The 26,158-nt window shown below is 37.8% G+C and overlaps 3 protein-coding genes across 5 annotated transcripts; 2 read left to right on the forward strand and 1 right to left on the reverse strand.

Moving 5' to 3' along the window:
* The first annotated feature begins 8,526 nt into the window (after positions 1-8,526).
* Positions 8,527-12,963, forward strand: LOC145614966 (BTB/POZ domain-containing protein POB1-like). Of its 2 annotated transcripts, none has more exons than XM_081670045.1 (6): positions 8,527-9,095; positions 9,980-10,093; positions 10,855-10,976; positions 11,159-11,222; positions 11,401-11,680; positions 11,856-12,963. In XM_081670045.1, exons 1-6 carry the CDS (start codon positions 8,828-8,830, stop codon positions 12,667-12,669), a joined length of 1,662 nt encoding a protein of 553 aa, XP_081526171.1. In that variant the 5' UTR covers positions 8,527-8,827; the 3' UTR covers positions 12,670-12,963. The 2 variants fall into 2 exon arrangements, with proteins under 2 accessions (XP_081526171.1, XP_081526170.1); XM_081670044.1 differs by having other exon boundaries at positions 8,532-9,095; positions 9,974-10,093.
* A 963-nt stretch (positions 12,964-13,926) lies between these two features.
* LOC145614971 (eukaryotic translation initiation factor 1A-like) lies at positions 13,927-15,524 on the forward strand. Its single transcript, XM_081670051.1, has 2 exons — positions 13,927-14,332; positions 15,195-15,524. The coding sequence occupies exons 1-2, from the start codon at positions 14,078-14,080 to the stop codon at positions 15,375-15,377; spliced, it is 438 nt and encodes a 145-aa protein (XP_081526177.1). The 5' UTR covers positions 13,927-14,077; the 3' UTR covers positions 15,378-15,524.
* A 594-nt stretch (positions 15,525-16,118) lies between these two features.
* Positions 16,119-20,944, reverse strand: LOC145614967 (uncharacterized). Of its 2 annotated transcripts, none has more exons than XM_081670047.1 (3): positions 20,804-20,944; positions 19,588-20,426; positions 16,119-16,457 (listed from the first exon to the last, which is right to left on the reverse strand). In XM_081670047.1, exon 2 carries the CDS (start codon positions 20,347-20,349, stop codon positions 19,600-19,602), a length of 750 nt encoding a protein of 249 aa, XP_081526173.1. In that variant the 5' UTR covers positions 20,350-20,426; positions 20,804-20,944; the 3' UTR covers positions 16,119-16,457; positions 19,588-19,599. The 2 variants fall into 2 exon arrangements, with proteins under 2 accessions (XP_081526173.1, XP_081526172.1); XM_081670046.1 differs by having other exon boundaries at positions 16,119-16,472.
* Positions 20,945-26,158: the final 5,214 nt, after the last annotated feature.

The raw sequence follows: 26,158 nt of genomic DNA on the forward strand, positions 1-26,158 counted from the left end.
TGGTGCTTGCCAATTCACAAAGATTTGCTTCTTTCTAACAGCAGCTCCTTGAGTTTCCCCAAGCACACCTCTTAATGCCCTTCTTGCTTCTTCATATCGAACCTGTAAGAAAGCAACAAAATCGATAGGCAACTCATTTCTTCTATTGAAGGTGAAACAGTTCCTCCACCTCCAAATCCACCAAAGGGCTACACCAAAATATGTAACCCAGCTCTCTTCATCATTGTGATCCGGATTTTTCATATTCTGAACAATCCAATCTTTGATATTCCCTCGATAGAATTTATCACTTATTGCAGGGGTGAGTGTCTTCCTCCAAACAACTTTTGCGGCTGGGCAGTCTCGAAGGATGTGGAGAGTACTTTCTTCTTGAGCACCACAGATAAAACATTTAGGATCATCAGTTAATTTTCTTTTGAACCTATTCAAATTACCAGGCAACCTATCATGACATGCTAGCCATAAGAACGCACGGATGCATTGTTGGACAGGGGCTTTCCATACAATATCCCAACATTCATCATCAATAACATCAGTTTGATGGCGCATAATGCTCATAATCGATCGAATGGTGAATTTGCCCTTGTCCCCATCTTTCCAATACACCAAATCACCCAAACTAGAGTCTTTTCTTACCTCATGATTCTGAATTTTTTTAAGAGTGATATCATCAAGGTAAGGGCAGAAAATACTCCACCTCCATCCAACTTCTTCTTCCCACATTTCACAAACTGAGACTTTGGCGATTTCTTCAGGAATTGGATGCGTGGCTAGCTCTTTTAATGGCTGGTCAGTACACCATCTGTGCTCCCAGAACAGCGTATTAGTACCAGTCCCAATTGCAGTTCGAACACCTTCTTCAATGAACTTGGCATTTTCGGTTATGTCGCTCCAAACATTAGACATTCTAGCCTTTGGCTTGAACATCTCAACATCACAACGCCCTTTGCAATATTTAGCACGGAGTACTCTAGCCCAAAGCGCATTTGGTTTGGATAGAACACACCATCCTAATTTTGTGAGGAAAGCAGCATTCGCTTGCTTAGCTGAATAGATGCCAATTCCTCCTTGATCTTTCGGCCATTGAAGTGTTTCCCAAGCTATCAAATGCACCTTCCTTTGTTCATCATTGCCACCCCAAATAAATTGGCGAGTCTTTTTGTCAATAGACTCACAAACCGATTTAGGAATTTTAGCTGTTTGCATTGAGTACATTGCCATTGTTGAGAGTGTGGAATTAGCGAGAGTTATTCTTCCAGCGAGGGATAAATATTTTGATTTCCAGCCAGATAATCGCCTATCAATCTTCTCACAAAGATGTTGAAAGGTTTGTTTCGTGACCCTGCTTGTAAGGGTTGGCATCCCCAAGTACATCCCAAGATCATCCGTGTGCTCCATTTGCAAAGCATTGCTAATGTTTGACTGTGCTGCTGCCTCAACATTTCTCGAAAAATAAACTCGAGATTTAGCTAAACTTACTTTCTGTCCCGATGCTTCACAGAATCTCCTTAGGCAATCATGAATTACTTCCGCTTGCTCAACACTTGCCTCCGCAAAAAGAATGATGTCATCCGCGAAGAAGAGGTTGGACAACAAAGGACCGTCTCTGCTAGCTCTTATCGGTTTCCACTTTTTGAGAATAATAGCTTCCTCGATTGTCTGGTAAAACCTTTCCATACACATTACGAAAAGGTAAGGTGATAAGGGATCACCTTGTCTCACTCCTCTTGAAGGCTTGAAGCTTTGTGATGGCTCTCCATTCCATAGAACTTGAAGGGAAGCCGATGATATACACTCCATAATTAATTCAATCATGAATATGGGGAAGTTCATCTGCAACATTGTATCTCGAATAAAGGACCAACGTAATCGATCATATGCTTTCTCAAAGTCGATTTTGATTGCCATATAACCTTTTTCACCTTGCTTCTTTCTCATAGTGTGGATGACTTCTTGAACAATTACAATGTTGTCTGTTATTTGCCTCCCCGTAACAAAGCTAGCTTGTGTGTTCGAGATTACATGAGGAAGAACAAGCTTTAGTCGGTTCACAATCACCTTAGTGATTATCTTGTAGGCTACATTACATAGCCCAATTGGACGGAATTGCGATGCTAACTCCGGGTTTTCAACTTTTGGAATCAAAGTGATGAAAGTGCTATTTAACTGCTCTGGTAGCCCCTTTCCTTCTAGCATGGGTATGATCGAACCATATACTGTATCAGCAATAACGTCCCAGTTTTTTTGATAAAACAAGGCTTGAAAGCCGTCGGGCCCTGGAGCTTTTAAAGCTCCCATTTCCTTTACTACCCTTTCAACTTCAAGCTTAGTGTACGGGACAGTAAGAGCTGTCCAGTCTTGGGTTGAAAGCTCAGGAAAAATGTCTTGTGGAAGATTGATTTGGTCAGGTTCACCTTCTTCCTCAAACAATTTTGAGAAATATTTTACAACATGATCTCTAATCTCAATTTTGTCTTGCAGCCATTGATTATTCTCTCCCTTCAAGGTATCAATTTTGTTTTTCCATCTTTTGACAATTGTACTTAGATGGAAAAAGCTTGTGTTGCGATCACCCTCTTTCAACCATTCGATTCGAGACTTTTGATACCATAAGAGTTCTTCTCTTTCAAGAATTTCATCCAGATCACGCCTTAGTTTAGCCTCAAGTTTTATAAGCCCTCGATCAACTTTGGTTGCTAATTTTGCTTGCACACCCGCAATTCGACCTAGCAGTCTTCGCTTTTGCTTGAAAATATTCCCAAACACATCTCGATTCCATAATTGCAATTCCGAAGAGAGTTTCGATAGAGAATCCATAAGATTACCTTGGTTATCCCACTTTTCAACAACAAATTCTTTGAAATTTTCGTGGGTCAACCAGGTAGCTTGGAATCTAAAGGGGCGGTGTATCGATTGGAGAGGTGCAAATCCATTAGGAGATATGAAAATAGGGCTATGGTCTGAATGAACTGCTGCTAAGTTTCTCATCGAGGCCTTATCAAATCTCACCGCCCATTGGTCATTGCATAGGGCACGATCTAACCTTGCGCTTTGTCTTGTTTTGATGCTTTTCCCTCGAGACCAAGTGTGAGAAGCTCCTGAAAACTCAACTTCCAGGAGATCCATATCCTCCACCCATTTGTTGAAAAGAGCAGATCTTCTGTTGGTTTCATGGCATGATTTATTTCTTTCAGAAGGAAACCTCGTATCATTAAAATCACCCGCGAGCAACCACGGTTTATTGTGAAGTGTAGCAAAGTTTTGCAATTCACTCCACAACTCCTTTCTTTTGGTGGGATCTGGGCTTGCGTATACAGCCGAAAAGTACCAAGGGATAGCTCCAGGACGAGAGAATTCCATGGTTATGTGTTGATGATGCTTCGAGATCGGGCTTACAATGACCACATTAGTTCTCCAATAAACCCAAATTCCCCCACTGAAACCAGCTGCGTCCACTCTAGTATGGCCATCATAGCCAAGAATGTTCGCAATCTTTATTGCTTGATCCCCACCCATATGTGTCTCAACTAAGGTAAGCACATTTGGTTGGTTAATTTTAATTAAATCTTTCAGAGTAGCAATGAAATCTTTGCTCCCCGCTCCTTGCACATTCCACACCATACAAGTTATTGGTAAAGAATTCGGATTCAAATTGGGAATACTATCTTCCATATCAACAGGTATAGAGGGTAGAGTTGACACATATGCCATCCTTATTAGATTCAGCAAGCGCTGAAATTCAACTGGAATCTTTGCTGTTATCACCAACTCTGGGGGGTTCGAGATTGGTGGTAACATCGATTGCATTTGCATCTCCAATGTATGGAGTATTGGACACATAGTGACTAGGTACGGTTGATCCATTGGCATACCCACACATAATACCTTCTCCGGAGGTATTGTTAGTGTGATTGGAAAGGGAGTTCGAGACATGAGAATTAGCTAGAGATTCTTCAAGTTGGCTTCGAGATTGCTTCTCTGTTTCCTCAATTTGCATAGGGATATCTTCTGTGGCTTTTGGGTTGCTTTTTGAGGTCTCGAAGTTGGATTCCAAATTTTCTTTTCCTTGCACACTGGGTTTCTTCTGTTTGGTCACAATAGGAAATTTTGGGCTTGCTATGTTGGTGCTATCTAGTAGCGGAATATTAATTCCTTGAGCAGCTACTTTCTTTTTCTCTTGATGGATTTTTTTGGGAATATTTTTTGAGTGAATATTATGTTGCTTTGGGGTGGGATTATTGATATTAAAAATAAATGGAATATCCTCCCCTTGCATATCTTTTTGTGAAATATCACCTAAATTGATAGCATTCGAAAAATTTCCGAAACTATCCTTAGAGATTTCCGCACAATCTTCCAGTTCATCATTCTTATCCTTTTCTGCAGCCACGGTTTCCTCTTCCTGATTTTGCAGAATATTGAATCTTGACCCTCCTCCTTGATTGTCTCCGTTAGTTACGGGAGATTTATTTTTTCCAAAAAATCCGCCCCCTTTTGCCGTCACTGTAGCTGGCTGTTCAACCACCTTAGCACCCCCCAATTTGTCTTTCACCACCTCTGTCGCCACCTTATCAGACTTGGTGTTTCTTTTTCTCACTGGCTTCTTGACAAGCATCCAAGAGCCAAAATCTTCTGTCTCTTCTGGCTTATTGGCAGCACCATGTAAAGGGTTGTTATGGACAATCATTGTAGAATTTTCCCCTGCTAAAGATGACACAGGAGAGTCATCTTCTACATGCCCCAATTTTCCACACTTAAAGCATACCATTCGGATGCCTTCATATTGAATTCTCCATATGCGTCCCTTGAGCCAGAACTTGGATAACAGAGGCTTCGATAAGTCAATTTCAACACTAAGCCGAGTAAACTGACCTCTCTCAGCTTGAGCAGTTGTTCTGTCAACTCTTAGTACTCTTCCTATCTTGGAACCAATTTTATTCAGAAAATTGATGTCAAAATACTCAACTGGAAAATTTGGTATGCGAATCCAGGCTGTTAGGACTTTGATTGGAGACTCGTCCGGGACGAAATTAGGAACCCATTTCCTAATTGTGAGATAATTATCATCAAGGAGCCAAGGTCCTTGAGTCAGAACGTAATTGTAATCTGCTGAGTTTGTGAATCTAGCAATGTAGAAATCACATCCAATGTCAGTAAGAGCAAGATCCCCTTTGATGTTCCATTTTTTCTTCAAACGCCTCATCAAACCCATATAACCCAACTTACCACTGAACATCTTAATTATTAAAGAATCCTTCCATGGTTTCCTTAACAGTCTTTTCTCTTCCTTGGTCAATTGGATAACAGGGCATCTCTCATCTTTCAGAATTTCCTCAGGGATTTCCTCATCATCAGATACCTCCTCATCTTCCTCCTCCTCAATTGGGATTGTCAATTGGGAATTAACATTTCCATTCGATAATCCTCTAAGCATGTCTCTAAAGGATTGTCCAGAACCTAGTTGCACAGGTCTATTGATGGTAGCATTAGCCCCTTGAGATTGAATAACTCCGTCTGCTTCCACCATATTTGTATCCTCCATTGCAGGGTTTTGTGAATTCCTATTTCCAAAGATTTCATGAGTAATTTTTCTTTTAGGTTTCTTGTTAGATCGAATCAATTGGTCTCTCTCCTCTGGTGATTGAGAGTTGCCATTTCCATTCGCACGAGCATTCGCTTGATTTTCCTTAGAGAGCATTTTTTTTTTCTTTTTGGTTCTTTTTTTTTATAACATATAGTACCTCCGTGTTTTTTTAAGTGTTATACTTCCCATTTTCGGCCGTGTTTTTTTAAGTGTTACACTTTTTTTTTTGGCAAAAAACTACATTAAAAAAATTATATCTCTCCTCTCATCGTCCCCACCCAAACCCACTACTTTTTTATTAAATCTTTCCTCACACATTCATTACTTTTCAATAAACTATTAACCTCACTATCTTTCTTTTACAATTTTTTAATACTCCAAATACTCCACTTACCTCTTATTTTATTTAAGTTAATTGAATTGCCTAAAACTATGTGTCGATCAAACTGTAACATTTAAAAAAACACGGAGGGAGTACTTATAATTTTTGGTCCTATGTACAAATACACCCCAAAACGTGTAATTGTGAAATATTTTAGCGTGCATGGGGAGTATATTTCCAATCAAACACGTTTAATTGTATAGTAATATGGCATTCTATTGTATGGTGTTTGCTAAAACTATCATGCATACTAGTTTGGTTTGATATAAAACACTTTCAATAAAAAAATATACTTCATGAAAAACATTTTTTCAAGGCCCAAAATTGCAAATTAGTTTTCCTTTGTTTGATTCATCAAGAAAAAGGTAAAGAGAAATTAAAAAAGGAGTGGAAATGTGAGGATGAAGGAGAGGAATTTTAAAAGGAAAAATTGCCCGGAATAATCCCACCTTTGGGCCGTCCACCCAAAATAATCCCACCTTTGGATTATTTTTAAATAATCCGACCTTTATAGCTAAGCCGCTCTCAATGGTCCCAATTGACCTGTAACCGGTTGAGTAGGTAATTTTTTTTTAAAAGTTTTATTTACATGTGTCACAACGTGATTGGTCAAAAAATAAGTTTTAATTTTAACTTTGTTTTTAAGAATTGATTATTAATAATTAACATTAATTAACAATTTAAAATTAAAAAAATTAAAAAAAATTAAACTAGCCACCACACCGCCTCACAGCAACCCTAGCCACCACAGCCACCTCGCCGCCCCTACCAGACGTGGCCCGGAGAAGCCAGGCACACCGAAGACCCCCCGCGCGCCGTTCTCCGACCCTCACCACCCCTTTCCATCGCCTCTAATCCAACACAACCATAAATCGAGGCGTGGGAAAAGGAGGTAGCCGGAAAAGGGGAAAGGGGCTGGGATCGAGGGTTTTAGAGAGTTTGCAAGGTGTTTCCGGCCACCTTTAGTTTAGGGTTTTCGTGGTGGTGGGATGGAGGTTGGTGGTTCGGGGAAGGGGAAGGAGGTCGTCGGCACTGCAGGAAGTTGGGATCGGGACGGAGTCGCGGTGGGGTTAGAGTCGTGCTGGGGTTGGGTTTGGGTTGGGGCTGGAGTCACGGTGGGGTTGGAGTTGCGGTGGATGTGGGGTTGGGGTTGGACCCCGATGCTGGCGTTGGGGTGGGTTCTGGTGGCCGGAGTCGCAGAGATGGGGAGTCAGGCGGTGCTGGGGTGGGTTTTTTTTTTTTTTTTTTGAATTTTTTCTTTAAAAAATATTAATTTTTTGTTAAAAATTTATTTTATTTCATATTTATTTTTAAGACCAATCACCAGTCGCCACGTGTCAAGTAACTTGTTATAACAAGTTGCATGACCGGTTGGGACCATTGGTGGCGGATTGGCTATAAAGATCGGATTATTAAAAAAATAATCCAAAGGTGGGATTATTTTGGGCGGATGGCCCAAAGGTGGGATTATTCCAGGCAATTTTTCCATTTTAAAAAGGATGTAAGGACTTCCCTTGATTTATTAAGAAAAAAATTTCCACCATAAAGGATATAATTGGGAAAGTTGTTTTCCAATCCTTCACAAACCAAACAAAGGAATGAGAACAAAAAAATGGAAAATGATTTTGCATGGAAACATTTTACATCAAATCAAACAAGGCCTATGTTGGTACAAGCTAAGTAGTGTATCATCAAATTATGCCAAAGCAACCATAGAGAATATTATGGTTAACACTACACACATGCATCATATGCTAGTGTTACTCCGTAGTTCAGCCATACGACCGTTACATGACTAACTTTAGGTTGGCTTCCAAAAATAAAAAAAAAAAAAAAAATCAAAATTTGTAAGAATCCATTTCAACCCGAAATTGGATGATCTGAAACTTGAATGTATCAAACTTTATACCATATGACTAGAGGGTGTTTGAAATTAATTTACTTGTACATTCATAATTGATAAACTTCTTCATATATTATAAGCTAATTAGTAATACAAGCGTACACTAAATAAGTACTCATTTGAATTAATTCAATCTAAATTATACTTGAATCGAACAACTCTTTATATGAATATGTCCGGTCTTGAACCGGAAGACCAAATTACCATCTCAAGTATGACATGTATGTGTCTCAACAATATATTTTCACTTTGAATCCTCATTTTTGTGCCATGCTTGGTAGCCAGGTTTATCTTTGGGGCCTTTGGACTAACCCAAGCCAGTTCTATTTCTAGTCCATTTCCTATACACAAGAAAATGTCTCTAATTTTAGGTGGTCAATACTTCACGCGGTAATTCTCGTCAAAAAACGCAGTAACTGTTATTTCCCCTAAAACACGTTATTTAATTTGACATACCAGAGTCAAAAATGTCAAACCACCTCCCATTCTCATTCTACTCAAACCACAGACCAATTATCAGCAGCCACATGTTGAACCTTCTGAGCTGTCATCTCTTAAAATTTAAACAACCAGTAACTTTAACCTTCCTACTCAGCTTAAAATTAAAATGTTGTAATCTTAGGATTCTTAGGTGCACAACTACCCCTCAATTATTTATTTTTAGGTTGAACACTTCATTTTCTTCTCCTTATCTTCCCACTCTTAAAGTCTTAATTAATTTATTATAAAAAATTAAAATTAAAATCTTTTTTTTTTTTTTACGAAATATTGTAAGAATTTGTACAGAGTTTAGAAGAGAGGAGACAGAAGAAGATAGATAGACAAGAATCTTCTTCTTCTTCTTCTTCCTCTTCTTCTTCTACCTCTTAAAAAAAATCAATTAAAAAACCTAGCTCTTTAGGGTTTTTACAAAATTTGAAAATTCCCAGAAAAATTGGGGATAAATTGTTGCAGAAAAATGAAGAATATGAACAGGGATTTGTTCGATCCAAGAACGGTGATGGAATCAGAATATGATAGGTCACCGAAAGAGGGGAATTTCGGGTTTGCTTTTAATGATAGCAATTTTTCGGACCGTGTTCTTCGGATCGAGGTTATGGCCGGACCTTCCGATTCTAAATCCGACGCTGATGGTTGTTGTAGTCTCTTTGATTGGGCTCGTCATCGCAAGCGTAGGCGTGAGGATTTTAAGAAGGATGTTCTCATTGATAATCATAACGTTGATGGTATGATTTTTTCAATTTTTTTTTTTTTTTTTTTTTTTTTTTTTTTTTTTTTTTTTTAATTTTAGTTTTGGAATTGAACTGGGTTTTGATGAAATTGGTTGTTCATTTGATTTTTTGTACGTTAGGTGTAATGATTTTCTGGGTTGTTTTTGATTTGGTGGAGATGAATTGGGTGAATTAGAGTAATTATTGATTTACAAACCAATTGCATGAATAATGATTGAACTTATAAGAAATGAGGGAATTTTTTGAGTGTTTTTGGAAGGGTGAAGTTTGAATTTGGTTTATGGAGGAGCATTATTAGAATTATGAAGTGGGAAATTTACATAAGCTGCTACTTAGTCCGTGGTTTGATTATATATTGAATTGCTCTTTAATTGGTGTGGGAGACTGGAAATTGTTCTTGTTTCGGGTGCGAAATGTTGATTGACTGAAGGGCTGAGGAATCTAGGTTCCGTCCTCCTTCTGGAAATCTTGACATTGTATTTTTGTTATGGCTTGTAAGTATGAGGTGCTGTTCCATATATTTGTTTGTGTGTTTGTTGCCATCTCCTGTGTATGACTGTATGAGATTGTTAAGGCAAAGGGCTGCTTATATTTACAATGTGTGTGCTTTATTCAAGTTTACTTTCAGGAATATGGAAAATAAAGAGAAATGAGCAAGTGTCATAGGTTGGGAATGGGAATACTTGTGGTACTTTTTCTTCTGTATTTCCAACAGAACCTTGTTCAAAAAACCTTTATTAAGATTTAAGAATGGACCTTGTGTATATCAGTTAATGGATTAGTGCTTTTAGTTCTGTGAATTGTATGCTCGGCTTCGTGTTTAACTAAGGGTATCTATGTGATCATTGTTTACTTATTTTATGTCTCATCAGGTACAGAAGTTACTGTGTGTCCTGAGGAGCAGGTTTTGAATCAATATGAAGGCGATGATGTTTTAGCATGTGAAAATGATGATGAGGAAGCTGTTGCGATGGTTGAAGAAGTACCTTCAGGTGGTTGAATATTTCAACTCTCATTTGCACACTTTCAGCTCTGAATTTAAATTCATTTTGAAAATAATTTTACGACACTGCTGATCTTTTTAGTGATTTTCGATTTCTATATCTGAGGAGAATTGCAGATTTGTTTGCGTAAAGTTCAAATACTGTCTTGTTAGTACTTTCCAGTTATGAGGTCATAGTCAAGATTCTGACGAAAAGTACAGATTATAAAACTGCTGGCTTCGTGATTATTTCATGAGTATCTATACATCTTTGTTCTTCTTGTTCTGAAGTCTCCATTAAACTCTGAATTGTAGACACCTGATAAATCTATGCTTAGTGTATACAACTGACGGAGTTGGTATCACCCTTTGAATGAGCACTTGAGCCTTAAACATAATAACATGCAAGAGATGTTGGTGCTACCATTATATAATGATCAACTATTCCAATAGCAAGTGTCTTAATTGTTGTTTTATCATTGTACTGCTTATCTAATGAGATTCCATTTAAATGTGGTGTAAGGAATTTTCCTATTTGATCCTTATTATCTTCGTGCTCTAGGAACTTTAATAAGATCTTGCACAACTCCTTTCATCCAAGGTCCACAAGCCTGCCTCTGGGAGAAGGAGCTGAAGCTGTAACTCAGTTCCTAGATGTTAATCTTTTTGAAAAACCTATATTTGATTAGACATCATACTTTTTTTTTGGTCCTATTTATAGTGTAGGTTGTTATATACTTATATTCATAGTTTCCTTTTGTGACTGTATAGGAGATGAAGGAGCCAATAGCAATGATTCATCGTGGAGCATGGAATGTACAACAATCGTGAGCGTGCAAACCTTGCATATCAGTTCTCCTATCTTAGCAGCCAAAAGTCCTTTTTTCTACAAGGTAGCTTATACTATCTATAATGAATAATCACTTTTGGTTTATGTAGCCGACTCCACTTATGGGATTAAGGTTTTGATTGATATAACTTATACTTTCTCTTTTGCTAGTCACACCACTTCAAATAAACTTATACAAGTCCTAGTTGGTGATACTTTTATTTCCTATTGTTTATTGTGGTGCAGCTATTCTCGAATGGTATGAGGGAGTCTGAACAGAGGCATGTGACTTTACGCATTAATGCATCCGGTATGCTCTCAAACTTTACTTGCTGTTGCTGATCAATTGTCCAGCTCCTTTTAAGTTTTGTTTAAATGCATGTCGGTGACATCTTCTTACCCATCCTCTGCGAGAAACTGGTTGGCTGACCATCTTGCTTTGAAGTGAAAGATTTTCTCACAGTACGTTGCTGCTTTTTTTATAACAGAGGAAGCTGCTCTAATGGAACTTCTGAACTTCATGTACAGCAACACCTTATCTGCAAATACAGCCCCAGCTTTGCTTGACGTATTAATGGCTGCGGATAAATTCGAGGTGGCTTCATGTATGAGATATTGTAGTCGTTTGTTGCGTAATTTGCCTATGACCCCCGAGTCTGCTCTACTTTATCTTGAGCTTCCGTCCAGTGTTTTAATGGCTGAGGCAGTTCAGCCATTGACCGATGCAGCGAAGCAATACCTTGCTGATCGTTACAAGGATATTTCCAAGTATGTGTTTTATCACTTCTGAAGAATCTCCAAATAAGAGCTCTATTATTGCTGTAATTCCAAATATGTTTTTCCCTCTTTGATCTTGAGCTTGCTTCTTTCTTGCATGAGTGATTACTTTGGTTAATTTTTGTTGTTGTTGAAAGGTCTCAATGTGAGTTTTAATTCTTTGAAGGTTCCAAGAAGAGGTCATGGCTTTACCCATTGCTGGAATTGAGGCTATTCTTTGCAGTGATGATCTTCAAGTGGCATCAGAGGATGCAGTTTATGACTTTGTCTTGAAGTGGGTCAGGACTCAATTCCCGAAACTAGAGGAGCGCCGTGAAATTTTGGCCACCCGTCTTGGTCGATTCATTCGCTTTCCATACATGACCTGCCGGAAGTTGAGAAAGGTTCTAAGCTGTCCAGACTTTGATCATGAGGTGTCATCCAAGCTTGTTCTCGAGGCACTCTTCTTTAAGGCAGAGGCTCCACATCGACAACGAATATTGGCTGCAGAAGAATCTGCTTCCACAAACCGTCGCTTTTTAGAACGTGCTTACAAGTATCGGCCTGTTAAGGTGGTTGAGTTTGAACTTCCCCGCCAGCAGTGTGTTGTGTACTTGGATTTGAAGAGGGAGGAGTGTGCAAATCTGTTCCCATCTGGTCGTGTATATTCTCAAGCATTTCATTTAGGTGGGCAAGGATTCTTTCTTTCAGCCCATTGCAACATGGATCAGCAGAGCTCTTTTCATTGTTTTGGGTTGTTCCTGGGAATGCAGGAGAAAGGGTCTGTAACATTTGCTGTTGACTACGAGTTTGCTGCAAGGTCGAAGCCCACAGAAGACTTTCAGAGCAAATACAAAGGAAACTACACATTTATGGGGGGTAAAGCAGTTGGTTACAGAAATCTGTTTGGGATACCATGGACCTCGTTTATGGCAGAAGATAGCCTTTATTTCATCAATGGCATCCTGCATCTTAGAGCCGAGCTCACCATTAGGCATTGACTTGAATTTATTTCTTCCTCATAAAACTTTTGGCAATCTTTGCTATCCTTGAAAACTTTTGTGTTATTGTTACTTTCCCTTTTTAGGGCTTCTCAGGAACCATACATTTTAGGGCAATATAGACGAGCTAACATGTAACTTTCGTTTAGTATGTGAGAGATCAAAATTAATGGGATCTCACAATGTTGTCCTTGCCGATAGACCTGTAAAGCAGAGGAGACTCAATGTAAATGTGCTTGAGATGTTGTATTAACCCTTGTTATGCTGCTCCAGTATGGGATTACTCATTCTTCATTTCTACATGAAATGCTCAAATGCCTAAAGTATGAAAGCCTTGCCTTATTCTTTGTTTATAGAGGATTATATGCTATATACGATAAAGTTGATTATGTAGTATTCTCATCTGTTATCACTTACCAGATCATTTAGTTAAGTTGATTGAAATTAACAAAATTAGATAGTATTTTATTTTGAAATCCTCTCTAATTATCCTGGAAATTGGGCTAACTCTAGGTGCAAGATTAAACTGTATGTACTTTGTAGTATGGTTTCGTAATTAATGGATGTTTTATTTCCTTTGAAATTTTACGAGTACTTTTCATAATATTCGAGAAGAGAAGTGTATTTTACACTCAAGTACGGATCGCTCACCACCTCTCTAGCATTGTCGTTCGGAATCGATTCTTCATCAATGGTCACCCTTTTTGAGCATTGCCTATTTTAAACATAAAGATTTCATATGTTTTATTCACTCGATTTCCACTTATGTAAATTAAACTTAATAGAAGTTATCAAAATTTGTTATTGTATATCGACAATAAAGTTTCATTTGGAATAATTTGTACGCTATGATGAAATCAGTTGGATTAAAAATATATTATATTAACCTAGTTTACTTATTTGAACTTAGTCTACTCTGTATTTTAGTTGTAATAAAAAACTTATGTGTCCCTTGTAAGATTTCATCCAAACTTATTGTTCATAAATTTATCTTATCTGAACTTATAAATCCTATTTTTTTTAGCTGAAGAGAACAGAGCCTAAGTATCTATAGATCCGGAATCTGATTCGACCCAAAGGCCCACAAACAAAACCGCCATCACTAGCCCATTGAAAAAAGCATAACCGACCCAAGATGAGATACTCCGTGGCCTCCACGCTATCTATATAAACCCCCTAAAATCCGATTTGAACACGAATTAAAAAAAAAAAACAATATAAGTAAGGAACAAAATCGACCTCATCTATTATTATTATTATTTCTATTCTGAAATTCCGAATTGAAAGAAGAAAAGAGGGAAAGGAAAACCTAGAAACACCCAAATCAATCAGAACCGTCCGTTCTAGGGTTTCCTGTTAGAGAGAGAAAGAGAAGAGAGAGAAAGAGAAGAGAGAGAAAGAGTCGAAGATGCCGAAGAACAAGGGAAAGGGAGGAAAGAACAGGAAGAGAGGTAAGAACGAAGCTGATGATGAAAAGAGAGAACTTGTATTCAAAGAAGATGGACAGGAATACGCTCAAGTTCTTCGTATGCTTGGTAATGGCCGATGTGAAGCTATGTGTATTGATAATGCTAAGCGTCTTTGTCATATTCGTGGTAAGATGCATAAGAAAGTCTGGATCGCTGCTGGTGATATCATCCTCGTTGGTCTCCGTGATTATCAGGTTTTTTTTTCGACTTTTTCTTCGATTTTTTTGGCTAGGGTTTGTTGTTGTTGAATTGATTGATTTTCTGTGCTATTTTTGAATTTTGATTGGATTTAAGAAATTCAAAGAGAAGGCAAAATTGTTTGATTTTTTTTTTTTTTTTTTGGGTCAAAAAAGATTACGAGCTTGATTATTCATGAATTTTATTGTTTTTTTTATGCTTTGATTGATTTTATTTGTTTGTTATATTATAAATTATTAATCTAAAGAGGTGAAATACTGGAAAATACGAAAGATTTTGCCAATTTAACACGGAATTAGCTGTGTTTATGGTATAATTCAATCCATTGAACGGTAGTCTGCTTGTGATTGACGATGATTGTGTTAGTATTAGATTAGTATGTAATCTTCTATTCAATAATTGGGGAAAAAAGAGGATTATTTTAATTGTGTTTTTTGGCCATCAATATTGACTAGAGTAATGTTGAAGAGTATGTTTTTTAGCTTGCTTTTATGTAATTAATCATACTTATGACTATGAGGTTAAACTCTGTTTTTGATTGTATATTCGTCGCAATGACCATCAATAATTCAATACTGACTAGAGGGGGGTTGAGGTAGAGTTTTGTCTTGCTTTAATGCAATTAATCATACATATGAGAAATTGAGGATGAATTTGGTTGATTGCTCGGTTGTGCAATTGAGATTACACGCGGTTATTGATTGTGTTTTTGTCGCGATGACTAGAGTGTAGATGTGTAGTGCTGTCTTGCTTAGTTGCTTTATGTGATATGGCGTAATACATACTTGTGAGAATGGGTTGGTTGTTTTGCTTGGTTGTGCAATTGAGATAAAACTTTGTTTATGTTTGTGTACATAGGATGACAAGGCCGATGTTATCCTTAAGTACATGCCCGATGAAGCCAGGTTGCTGAAGGCTTATGGTGAGTTGCCTGACAACATCAGGCTTAACGAAGGTATTAGTAATACCATGGATGAGGACGAAGAGGGTGCTGAAGAAGACTACATTGAGTTTGAGGATGAAGATATCGATAAGATATGAGCAATTTAAGTTTGTTCTGCTTAAAATGCAATTTTATATTTGCCGAACCTTTATTGTCAACTACAATTTCTGAGTTTGATTAAAAGAAATTGATGTACTAATCTCTTTACATGCGTGAATTACTATTTGAGTGGTAATTGTTTGATATATTTATGCTCAAGGCATTTGATGGCTCAATAAATACAGTCCATCTCTAGATTATCCTCCTTGTGTAGTATGTGTTGAAACTTGAAAATATTGCTCCGATTTTCAACTGATTTAAAGAATTTACTTGCCTAGAATGTACTCTATATATGTTGAAGACAGAATTCAAGTGCAAATTAATATTCCTAATTTGGTATTTAGGCGAAAGCGATATGTTGAATTCAAAATGGAGGATGGTTAAGAAATAATTTGTTCTCAACGTTAGGTAAATTATGAATTTGTAACAAATTGAGTCACATTGGTCATATTATTGAGTTTAGATTAACTCGGTTTGTTTGGAGTTCAGCTCAATTTTGTGCATAGTAGAGTACCAAGGGATTTGGTATGTTTTTTGGCAATCCTTGAGAGATGCTAATACAGATAACAACTCGGAGTGGTTTAAAATTATGTGTAGGGTGATGGTTCTTCATAATTAACAATTCTGGCTTTACTTTGTGCAAAATCAAATTGTAAAATTTAATCAGTCGCTTTTGCAAAATTTCCCACAATCGCTCGAACAGATGATTATTGTACAGATCAGAACATATTGTGGAGAGCTGACCGAAAAATTCAAATTTCTATTAGCTGAGGTACTACTTTGACAAGTATCCATCAATTGTTCTTCTTACCTCTTATAGAAAAAAAGTTATTAAAAAAAATCTTACTCTAATATACCAGTAACAAATAAAGGCAAGAGAAACAAAAGTTTGTGATAAGAATGCAGCATGCTGAGCACCACAAAAGCTGTGCGACAGAACAAGATTATCTATATGAAAGGATAAATGGTCTATCCCTAACAAGCACCAAGTTATTCAATTTGTAACTCCGTTGTCGTAAGCCAGGTACACTCTTAATGTTCGCCTTGCGCAACAGTCTGAGGCTCCATTTCATCGGAATCTGAAATACAAAGATCTGCAAGATGTCAGTTAAAATAAAAGAGGTAGAATTTTGGAGGCATTATAATTACAATGAAAGCATTAATGTGGATAGTATTCTCGTTTGAGTACAATTTCTCTTTGTTATCTTGGGTTTACATCAACCTACAACTCCAGCAGATGCAACACAGCTGACTCAACTGTCCGCAACATGACTCAAATGACTCTATCAGCATAACAAAGAAGGTGGCATTATATATGTAGGAAGGCATTTACCCTGGAGAACAGCCTACAAGTCATTATATCAGCCAATTTATAATATCACTCTGTATGATCAAACAATACATGATGATATGCGTCTGTTACCGACTCATGGCTCTTACCATGTACATAAGTGTTGATAATGGTTTGAGATCAGATGCAGCTTCACTCAAATTGCTCACAAGAACAGGCAGTTGTCCCCATAGGATCTCCAGGGCATAAGCATTCGTAAGGTCAATAACAGATCTTGCAGGTCATATATAGTTAGGACTAGCATTAAATCCATTAGCGGCCTTAGAATGCCTGCTTGAGAGAGAGACCAATTTTCTTTCCAATTTTCAACAGATGTTCCACCATTTGTTTAGGACTTATACCATTTGTTTAGGACAGAAAAAGTTGGATTAAGTACTATTTATGATACTAGACATCATTCAACATTTCCAACTTTCTAATGACTCAAGGTTGAGATCTGTCGTGTCCCTGGAAGGGTTTTCAGGGCATAAATTACGGCCTTCACTCCCTCTGCCCCTTATTATAGTGTCACACAGAGAAATGGCATGGAGATTATAAGGTGAGTGAAAAGTATAAAGTTCTAAAACTGTTGTTTAGCATGAAAATTCACAATAAGCCCTTACAACTTTACAAGGGTCCCAAAAAAGCAAGAATGAATGAGATATCTAAGGGCAACCCAGGTCCAAACTATGGTTTGATTTGCCTATCATGAACCTGCCTGAAAGTCTGAAACTAGCACCTGTAGTTCCCAATCTTTCAAACAGTGTTCAAATTTCTGGTCTTGGATCTTGTGTCGTCTTCATTCTCTAAAGTCATTAGGCCAATTTATCGAGACATCCTTCCAATTTCAGCTTACAATTAATCATTGAGCTTGGAAGAGTCTCTTGACAGTGAGTTTAATGTCATAATTGGGAATCCTAATGTAATTTCAGGATTGTTGTCATAAATAAATCGATGAACAATATGGTAGATCTTGGATTGCTACCGGGTACCAGGAACTTTCCCTTGGTTTTGTAATGTAATAGAACTTCCCTCTAATTCATGGAAAAAATTGTCAGCTGCTGGTTGGCTCTTGTATGAGGTAGCCTTCAAGAGGGATCTCAATAGGCAGTACATATGACAAGGTTAGTTTAGAGAGTTGAGGCATAACCATTCCTACCTTAAATGCACATGTCAAGCACAAATACTAAAAACAAGGAGTACAGTCCACTTATGTAATCAACATCTAATGCATAGACATAAGGAAAACATCTCATCTAGACAACCTTTCTACAACCCTCTTAAGTACATAACGGAGTCTTTTAGTCTCTACTAACTATATTATGCAATATCACAGTTGTGTATCATCCCATTTTAAACTGTTTCTTGTTAAACTGTTTGAAATGCGTGTTAAGTACAGCTAAAGATGGGCAACGGGCCGTGCCGTGCCGCCGCGGGCCGTGCCGCGGTGGTGGGTGTGCCGTGCCGTGCCTTAATTTGGCACACCCAGCCCACGGCACGATAAAAAACGTAAATAAAAAACGATATATAAATATTTTAAGTACAGCTTAATTTTATATAAATGATGTTATTAATTTATGTTTATGTTTATGTTAATGTTAATTATTTTGTTTTGAACAACTTTATTTTAATTAAGGTTATATAAATTATTTATCTAATTATGTTTAAGTTTATATAAATAATTTTATTAATTTAGCAAAAAACAACAATACATATAATAAAAATTAAATTACTAGTGTCGTGCCAGGCCGTGCCACGTGTCGTGCCGGCGTACCGACCCACGGGCCGACCACAGTGCCTCGTGCCGTGCCCGTGCCGATTTCCAGATTTTTGTTCACGGCACGGCCCATGCCCATCTTTAAGTACAGCTCTACACAGGAAAAAGGATCATCCATCTTACCATCTATTTTGAGGGTATACTTGGATTAGGAGCTTTGTATAATGGGGTAGTGGTGATATGTGGAATGGGAGGAATGGGGGTAATACTGTAATACATCCCATTCCCTCTTTCCCTAGCATTATAACTTCATCCCTTCTACCACTCTCTAATCCCATCAAACTCATTATCATTTCTTTTATCCCTATAGTCCAAGCATGCCGTGTGAAGGACAGAAAAATGGAGCCTTTAATTTCCATTCCTTGCTATCACCATCTATTTTCTGAGTTTCAGAACAATTTCTTTCTTCATTTTAAGCCTAAAAGGAAAATGATGCTTGTTAACACAGGTTAATGAAACTATCTTTCCCAACTCACATTCATGGTTCAACTTCAGCTAAGTGCCTCCAAAACCTATTATTACCTCCAACAAGTAGTCATTTTGCATAACTTTACCGGTTTTAAAGTAATTATGATTTTAACATGAAGGGTAAAGTGTGATAATGAATTCACTGTTTTATTAAAATTAGACTTTAAGTGCAGCTTTATATCCCTGCTCATAAAAAACTTTGCTAATTTATGAAATAATGTCTGTAAGGGGAAGCAACTACCCACTTTGGTTGCTAGAAGAAGTGAAGTACAAAGATATCCAAACATAATGATATATGCAAACACAAGAGTTCTAACAGATATAATCATGTTAATATGCATAGGTTCTTAATTGTAATTCCCAAACCATAATCATCATAGATTTCTAGAAATCAATTGCTTCTTTAGTTGAAAGTTAAGCAACAAATACTTTGCTGGAGCAATTTGGTTCTAACCATGTATTCCACAAGTGAAGATTATCAGTTTAGAACACATGCCCAATAATACAGAGTAGTAACGGATTACCAGCATAGCAAATTACTCGATAAAACACAGGCATTAGCTAGTATGTCCAAAATCATCAGTCAGCTGTCAAAGAAATGCAAAACAGAACAAAAATTTTGGTAATATAGTACCTGAACAAAAAATCATCTGAGCTTTGCCTTCCCGGATGTCCTTTCAGCCGCCTCCCTAATTTTGTCAATATACCCTTCAATTGGTGGTGTCAGTGTAGCCATAAACCGATTTGCAGGGAATGGAGCCATATCGGGGACCAAAGCTGCTGCTTTCAAAGGTTCAGGCAAAGCCTCAATCGCCTCTTTCTTCAATCTCAGAAGCGTAGTCTCTGCCTTTTGCCTTGCCCGATGCCTTCTCATCAAAACCCTACTATACTCTTTAGCAAGTCGACGACCATCTTCAACTGTCAGCTCATACTTTGGAATAGCATCAGCATCAACTATACCCAAGGAAATCAAATCCAAACCCGGGGTACCCATCATCGATGGCTTCTCAAAACCAGTTCCTTCTTTGGCTTGTTTCTTCAATATATCCATCTCCCTCTGGCGCTCTTTGCTTATAAGCCCTAATTTCTCACGAGCTGCCTCACGTGCCCTCTCCTTAGGCTTCAAAAACCTTATTGGGGTTGGAGAATTCAAGCACTTTTTGGCCATCTCTTCAAGCTCAGCAGCCAACCCGGACTTACGGCCCCCTCCGGTATCTGCCACTGCTCCTTTCTTCGGCGCCTTCTTGGATTTCTTCTTCAATTCCTGCGCAGCCTTGACCTTTCCTTTACCTTTTGCAGTACCACTCACAGAACATCGTTGCAAAAATTGGTGGCTTAAATTCCCAATAGTTGTATCAGAGCTGGTTAATCTTTTACTAACATAAACCCTAAACATCTCTCCCAACTACAATAAATCCTAAGCTGAAGATATGCAATTCCTTTTGATTTCAAAGGTGGGTGTTAAAGAGAGACCTGATTATACAATAAAAAATCAATTTACATCAACAAATATGATGTAAATCTAGACAAAATCCTAACTTTTTCTATATAATCTAAAATACCCACAAAGAATATTGTCTTCTATGTACCATCAATCAACACAGGACTTCTAAATCTCAAATCAGATGCAAATAGATTATGATGAACAGAGAAAATTAAAAGCAATGCGAGAAGTGAAATTAACAGAAAATGAATTTCAATTACAAAGTTATAATCTTATTAATAGTGAAACAAAATGCTGGTTCATCCATTTCATTGAATAATTAGAATATGATAAAAATAAAAAATAAAAAAAAAATTAAAGATGGGCATTGATAAAAAAGAAGAGAGAGAAAGATTTAGCAGCTTACCTTCGTCGGCAGTTGAGGTAAAATGGTAAAACCCCAGCAAAACCTCTGCATTCACAGTCGCACCACCCCTTTAGCTTTCTTCTCTCTAGAGAGGAAATGAAGTAGAAATTGAATTTGGGAAATTCGGACTTTGGGAGTATGTTTTCGGGTAGGAATTGCCCGAATTTGGTTCCGGGGCAAACGAAGTGTCTGGCTTCTTAAAGAACCACAAGGTCAAGTGATGAGAATCGATTTCGGATCACCGAGCACCGAAAGGAGAGCTCTGACGACTTGAGCTATCACTCACTCTCAGTAATTTAGAAAGTATTACACACGCATTGTATTAAAGATGTTAATAACATTATATAACTCACAAGCTAAATAAATTACAAGTATAACATATGAGATGATGTACGCCTAAATCTAAGTCTTTACACAATGATTGTGACACTAAACCATAGATGATATTTATATTTAACACAGGGTGCACTTTTAGTAAATTAGCAACGTTAAAGACTCTAATGTTATTTTATAAACTAAATTAAACGAGCATTCTCAATTCACTATTGTCTTTTGATAATTTAAGTTCATTTCCAATTAAACATTAGTTATTGCCTCATCAAGAGTATAATACACGAAATCGGAGCGATTTAGGTGGTGTCGGGAGCTGGTGATGGAATTTCACAGAACACTACAGGTTGAATTTCGGAATCATATAATATTGTGTGGACCCATATATGACCATTATCCGGCAACGTAAAGGCCCCGTGAGAGCTCGTAGCCAAGACCATAGCCATGTACGAAAACGAGTAAAATGACCATTTAAAGGCAAATTGGATGGTTCCACCCACCCAATTAAACTCTCAGAGGGTATAAGGGACCATGGTAAACATCTCGGCAATTTTTATTTCCGCGCGAAAAAAGGTCAAAAAATTACAAAATTGAAGGCTATATAATCCACATACAGTTCTAGAGGAATTTTTGAGGTTTCGGGGCCCGGTGGCAAAAAGTATTAAGACCCTAAAGCTGTCAAAAACTGTCCCGACCCAAGGGCCCGACCTTAACCGACAATGATCTGAACCCAGCCTGTACTCGAACAATGGGGTGGATTATAGCCTTCAATTTTGCCACTAATCGTCTGGCCCCAAAACCTCAAAATCCTTAAAAAGCGTGGATTATAATCATCAATTTCGTAATTTTATGACCTTTTTTCGCCCGAAAATAAAAATTGCCGAGATGTTTACCATGGTCCCTAATATCCTCCCGGAGTTGAATTGGGTCGGTGGAACCATCCAGTATGCCCTTAAACGGCCATTTTACCCGTTCACAACTTGTAGTGATTTCGTAAAATCAAGCCTACCACGGACGTTTATGACAACATATAATGATCATATATGGTTTCAAACAGCATTATATGACCCCAAGATGTATCCTTTGGGTCTCAAAGCTTTTCGCCACCAGGCCCCCAAGACCTCAAAATTTCTTCAAAAAGCGTGGACTATAGCCTTCAATTTTGTAATTTTTAGACCTTCTTTCGCCCAGAACTAAAAATTGCCAAGATGTTTACCATGGTCCCTAATACCTTCCGGAAATACAATTGGGTCGGTGGAACCATCCAATATGCCCTTAAACAGTCATTTTACCCGTTCACAACGTGTAATGATTTCGTAAAGTCTAGCCTACCACGGACGTTTATGACAACATATAATGATCATATATGGTTTCAATTAGCATTATATGACCCCGAGATGTATCCCTTAGGGTTTCAAGGCTTTTCGCCACCTGCCCCCGAAACCTCAAAATTCCTCAAAAAGCGTGAATTATAGCCTTTAATTTTATATTTTTTGACCTTTTTCGCACGGAAATAAAAATTGCCGAAATGTTTACCATGGAACCTAATATCCTTCGAAATTCAAATTGGGTCGGTGGAACCGTCCAATATGCCCTTAAACGGTTATTTTACCCGTTCACAACTTGTAGTGATCGATACCGTAAACTCAAGCCTACCACGGACGTTTATGACAACATATAATGATCATATATGGTTTCAAACGGCATTATATGACCCCAAGATATATCCCTTAGCGTTTCAAGGCTTTTCGCCACCGTGCCCCGAAACCTCAAATTTTCCTCAAAAAGCGTGGATTATAGCCTTCAAGTTTGTAATTTTTTGACCTTTTTTTTTACCGTAAAAAAACATTGCCGAGGTATTTATAATGGTCCCTAATATCCTCTGGGAGTCAAATTGGGTCGGTGGAACTGTCCAATATGCCTTTAAACAGTCATTTTACTCGTTCACAACTTGTAGTGATTTCGTAAACTCAAGCCAATCACGGACGTTTATGACAGCATATAATGATTACATATGGTTTCAAACGGCATTATATTATATGACCCCGAGATTTATCACTTAGGGTTTCAAGGCTTTTCGCCACCGTGCCCCGAAACCTCAAAATTTTCTTAAAAAGCGTGGATTATAACCTTAAATTTTGTAATTTTTTTTACCATTTTTCGCCCGTAAACAAAAATTGTCGAGATGTTAACCATGGTCCCTAATACCCTCCAAGAGTCCTATTGGGTCGGTGGAACCATCCAATATGCCCTTAAACGGTCATTTTACCCAATCACAACTTGAAGTGATTTCGTAAACTCAAGTCTACCACGGACGTTTATGACAACATATAATGACCATATATGGTTTCAGACGAAATTATATTAGCCCGAGATGTATCCCTTAGGGTCACAAGGCTTTTCGCCACCGAGCCCCAAAACCTCAAAATTCCTCAAAAAGCGTGGATTATAGACTTCAATTTTGTATTTTTTTGGCTTTTTTTTTCGAACAGAATTAAAAATTTCCGAGATGTTTACCACGGTCCCTAATATCTTCCGGGAGTCGAATTGGGTCGGTGGAACCATCCAATATGCCCTATAACGGTCATTTAACCTGTTTGCAACTTGCATTGATTTTGTAAACTCAAGCCTACCACGGAGGTTTATCACAACATATAATGATCATATAAGGTTTCAAACGACATTATATAACCCCGAGATGTATCCCTTAAGGGTTCAAGGCTTTTCGCCATCAGCCACGAAAACTCAAAATTTCCAAAAAAATAACGTGGATTATAGGCTTCAATTTTGTAATTTATGACCTTTTTTCGCCCGGAAATAAAAATTGTCGAGATGTTTACCATAGTCTCTAATATCCTCCGGAAGTCAAATTGGGTCGGTGGAACCATCCAAAATGCATGCCCTTAAACGGTCATTTTACCCGTTCACAACTAGTAGTGATTCCATAAACTCAAGCCTACCACAGACTTTTATGACAACATATAATGCTCATATATGCTTTCAAACGGCATTATATAACCCCGAGATGTATCCTTTAGGGTTTCAAGGCTTTTCGCCACCGGGCGCCGAAACCTCAAAATTCCTCAAAAAGTGTGGATTATAGCCTTTAACTTTGTATTCCTTGACCTTTTTTTCGCCCGGAAATAAAAATTGTCGAGATGTTTATAATGGTCCCTAATATCCTCCGGGAGTCAAATTGGGTCGGTGGAATCATCCAATATGCCTTTAAATAGTCATTTTACCCGTTCACAACTTGAAGTGATTTCGTAAACTCAAGTTTAATTTACCATGGACGTTTATGACAACATATAGTGATCATATATGGTTTCAAGCGGCATTATATAACTTCGAGATGTATCCCTTAGTGTTTCAAGGCTTTTCGCCACCGGCTATGAAACCTCTAAATTTCCAAAAATAGCGTGGATTATAGGCTTTAATTTGTAATTTTGACCTTTTTCGCCACCGGCTATGAAACCTCAAAATTTCCAAAAATAGCGTGGATTATAGGCTTTAATTTGTAATTTTGACCTTTTTCGCCCAGAAATAAAAATTACTGAGATGCTTACCATGGTCCCTGATATCCCCCGTGAGTCAAATTGGGTCAATGGAACCGTCTAATATGCCCTTAAACGGTCATTTTACCCGTTCACAACTTAAAGTGATTTTCTAAATTCAAGTGTATCACGTACGTTTATGACAACATAAAATGATGATCATATATGGTTTCAAACGGCATTATAAGACACCGAGATATATTTCCTAGGGTCTCAACACTTTTCCCCACCGGACCCCAAAACCTCAAACTTTCCTAAAAAGGCGTGGATTATAGCCTTCAACATTGTAATTTATTGACCTTTTTTTTGCCCGGAAATAAAAATTGCTTAATATGTTTACCATGGTCCCTAATACCCTCAAAGAGTCCAATTGGGTCGATGGAACCATCCAATATGCGCTTAACGGTCATTTTACACGTTCGCAACTTGCACTGATTTTGTAAACTCAAGCCTACCATGGACATTTATGACAACATACAATGATCATATATGGTTTTAAACGGCATTATATGACCGCGAGATGTATCCCTTTAGGTCTCAAGGCTTTTCGCCACAGGCCCTTAAACTTCAAAATTTGCTAAAAAAGCGTGGATTATAGCCTTCGATTTTGTAATTTTTTGACCATTTATCGTTCGGAAATAAAAATTACCAAGATGTTTATCCTCCGGGATTCAAATTGGGTCGGTGGAACCGTCCAATATGCCCTTAAACGGTCATTTTACCCGTTCACAACTTGTAATGATACCGTAAACTCAAGCCTACCACGGACGTTTATGACAACATATAATGATCATATATGGTTTCAAACGGCATTATATGACTCCGAGATTTATCCCTTAGAGTTTTAAGGCTTTTCGCCATCGGGCCCGAAACCTCAAAATTCCTCAAAAAGCATGGATTATTGCCTTCAATTTTGTATTTTTTTTTACCTTTTTTCGCCCAGAAATAAAAATTGCTGAGATGTTTACCATGGTCCCTAATACCCTCTAGGAGTCCAATTGGATCGGTGGAACCATCCAATATGCCCTTAAACGGTTTATCTTACCCGTTCACAACTTGTAGTGATTTCGTAAACTCAAGCCTACCACGGACGTTTATGACAACATATGATGATCATATATGGTTTCAAACGACATTATATGACCCCGAGATGTACCCTTAGGGTCTCAAGCCTTTTTGCCACCTGGCCCCGAAACCTTAAAATTTCATCAAAAAGCGTGGATTAGCCTTCGCTTTTGTTATTTTTTGCTCTTTTATCGCCCGGAAATAAAAATTGCCGAGATGTTTACTGTAGGGAATATTTCAAGCATTACGATAACCCCAAACTTGAACCCCACTGTGATCATACACTAAAGTACAGTGGCGTTCCAAAGGGAAAGACAAAGAGCAAAAAGAGTCGCCAACAAGTTTTAGGAACTTGTAAACCCAAAAGACAATCCAAAAGGACCATCAACTACTCCATAAGGTCTTG

This window comes from Chenopodium album, chromosome 25, assembly GCF_948465745.1.
Source record: "Chenopodium album chromosome 25, dcCheAlbu1.1, whole genome shotgun sequence".
NCBI classification, from domain to species: domain Eukaryota; kingdom Viridiplantae; phylum Streptophyta; class Magnoliopsida; order Caryophyllales; family Amaranthaceae; genus Chenopodium; species Chenopodium album.

Bases quoted from the DNA above. Each gene is read 5' to 3' on its own strand.
- LOC145614966 (XM_081670044.1), top strand. From the start codon at position 8,828: ATGAAGAATATGAACAGGGATTTGTTCGATCCAAGAACGGTGATGGAA. The intron at 10,094-10,854 runs GTGGTTGAATAT...GTGACTGTATAG, and splicing joins GGTTGAAGAAGTACCTTCAG to GAGATGAAGGAGCCAATAGC. The intron at 11,681-11,855 runs GTATGTGTTTTA...AATTCTTTGAAG, and splicing joins CGTTACAAGGATATTTCCAA to GTTCCAAGAAGAGGTCATGG.
- LOC145614971 (XM_081670051.1), top strand. From the start codon at position 14,078: ATGCCGAAGAACAAGGGAAAGGGAGGAAAGAACAGGAAGAGAGGTAAG. The intron at 14,333-15,194 runs GTTTTTTTTTCG...TTGTGTACATAG, and splicing joins TTGGTCTCCGTGATTATCAG to GATGACAAGGCCGATGTTAT.
- LOC145614967 (XM_081670047.1), bottom strand. From the start codon at position 20,349: ATGTTTAGGGTTTATGTTAGTAAAAGATTAACCAGCTCTGATACAACT.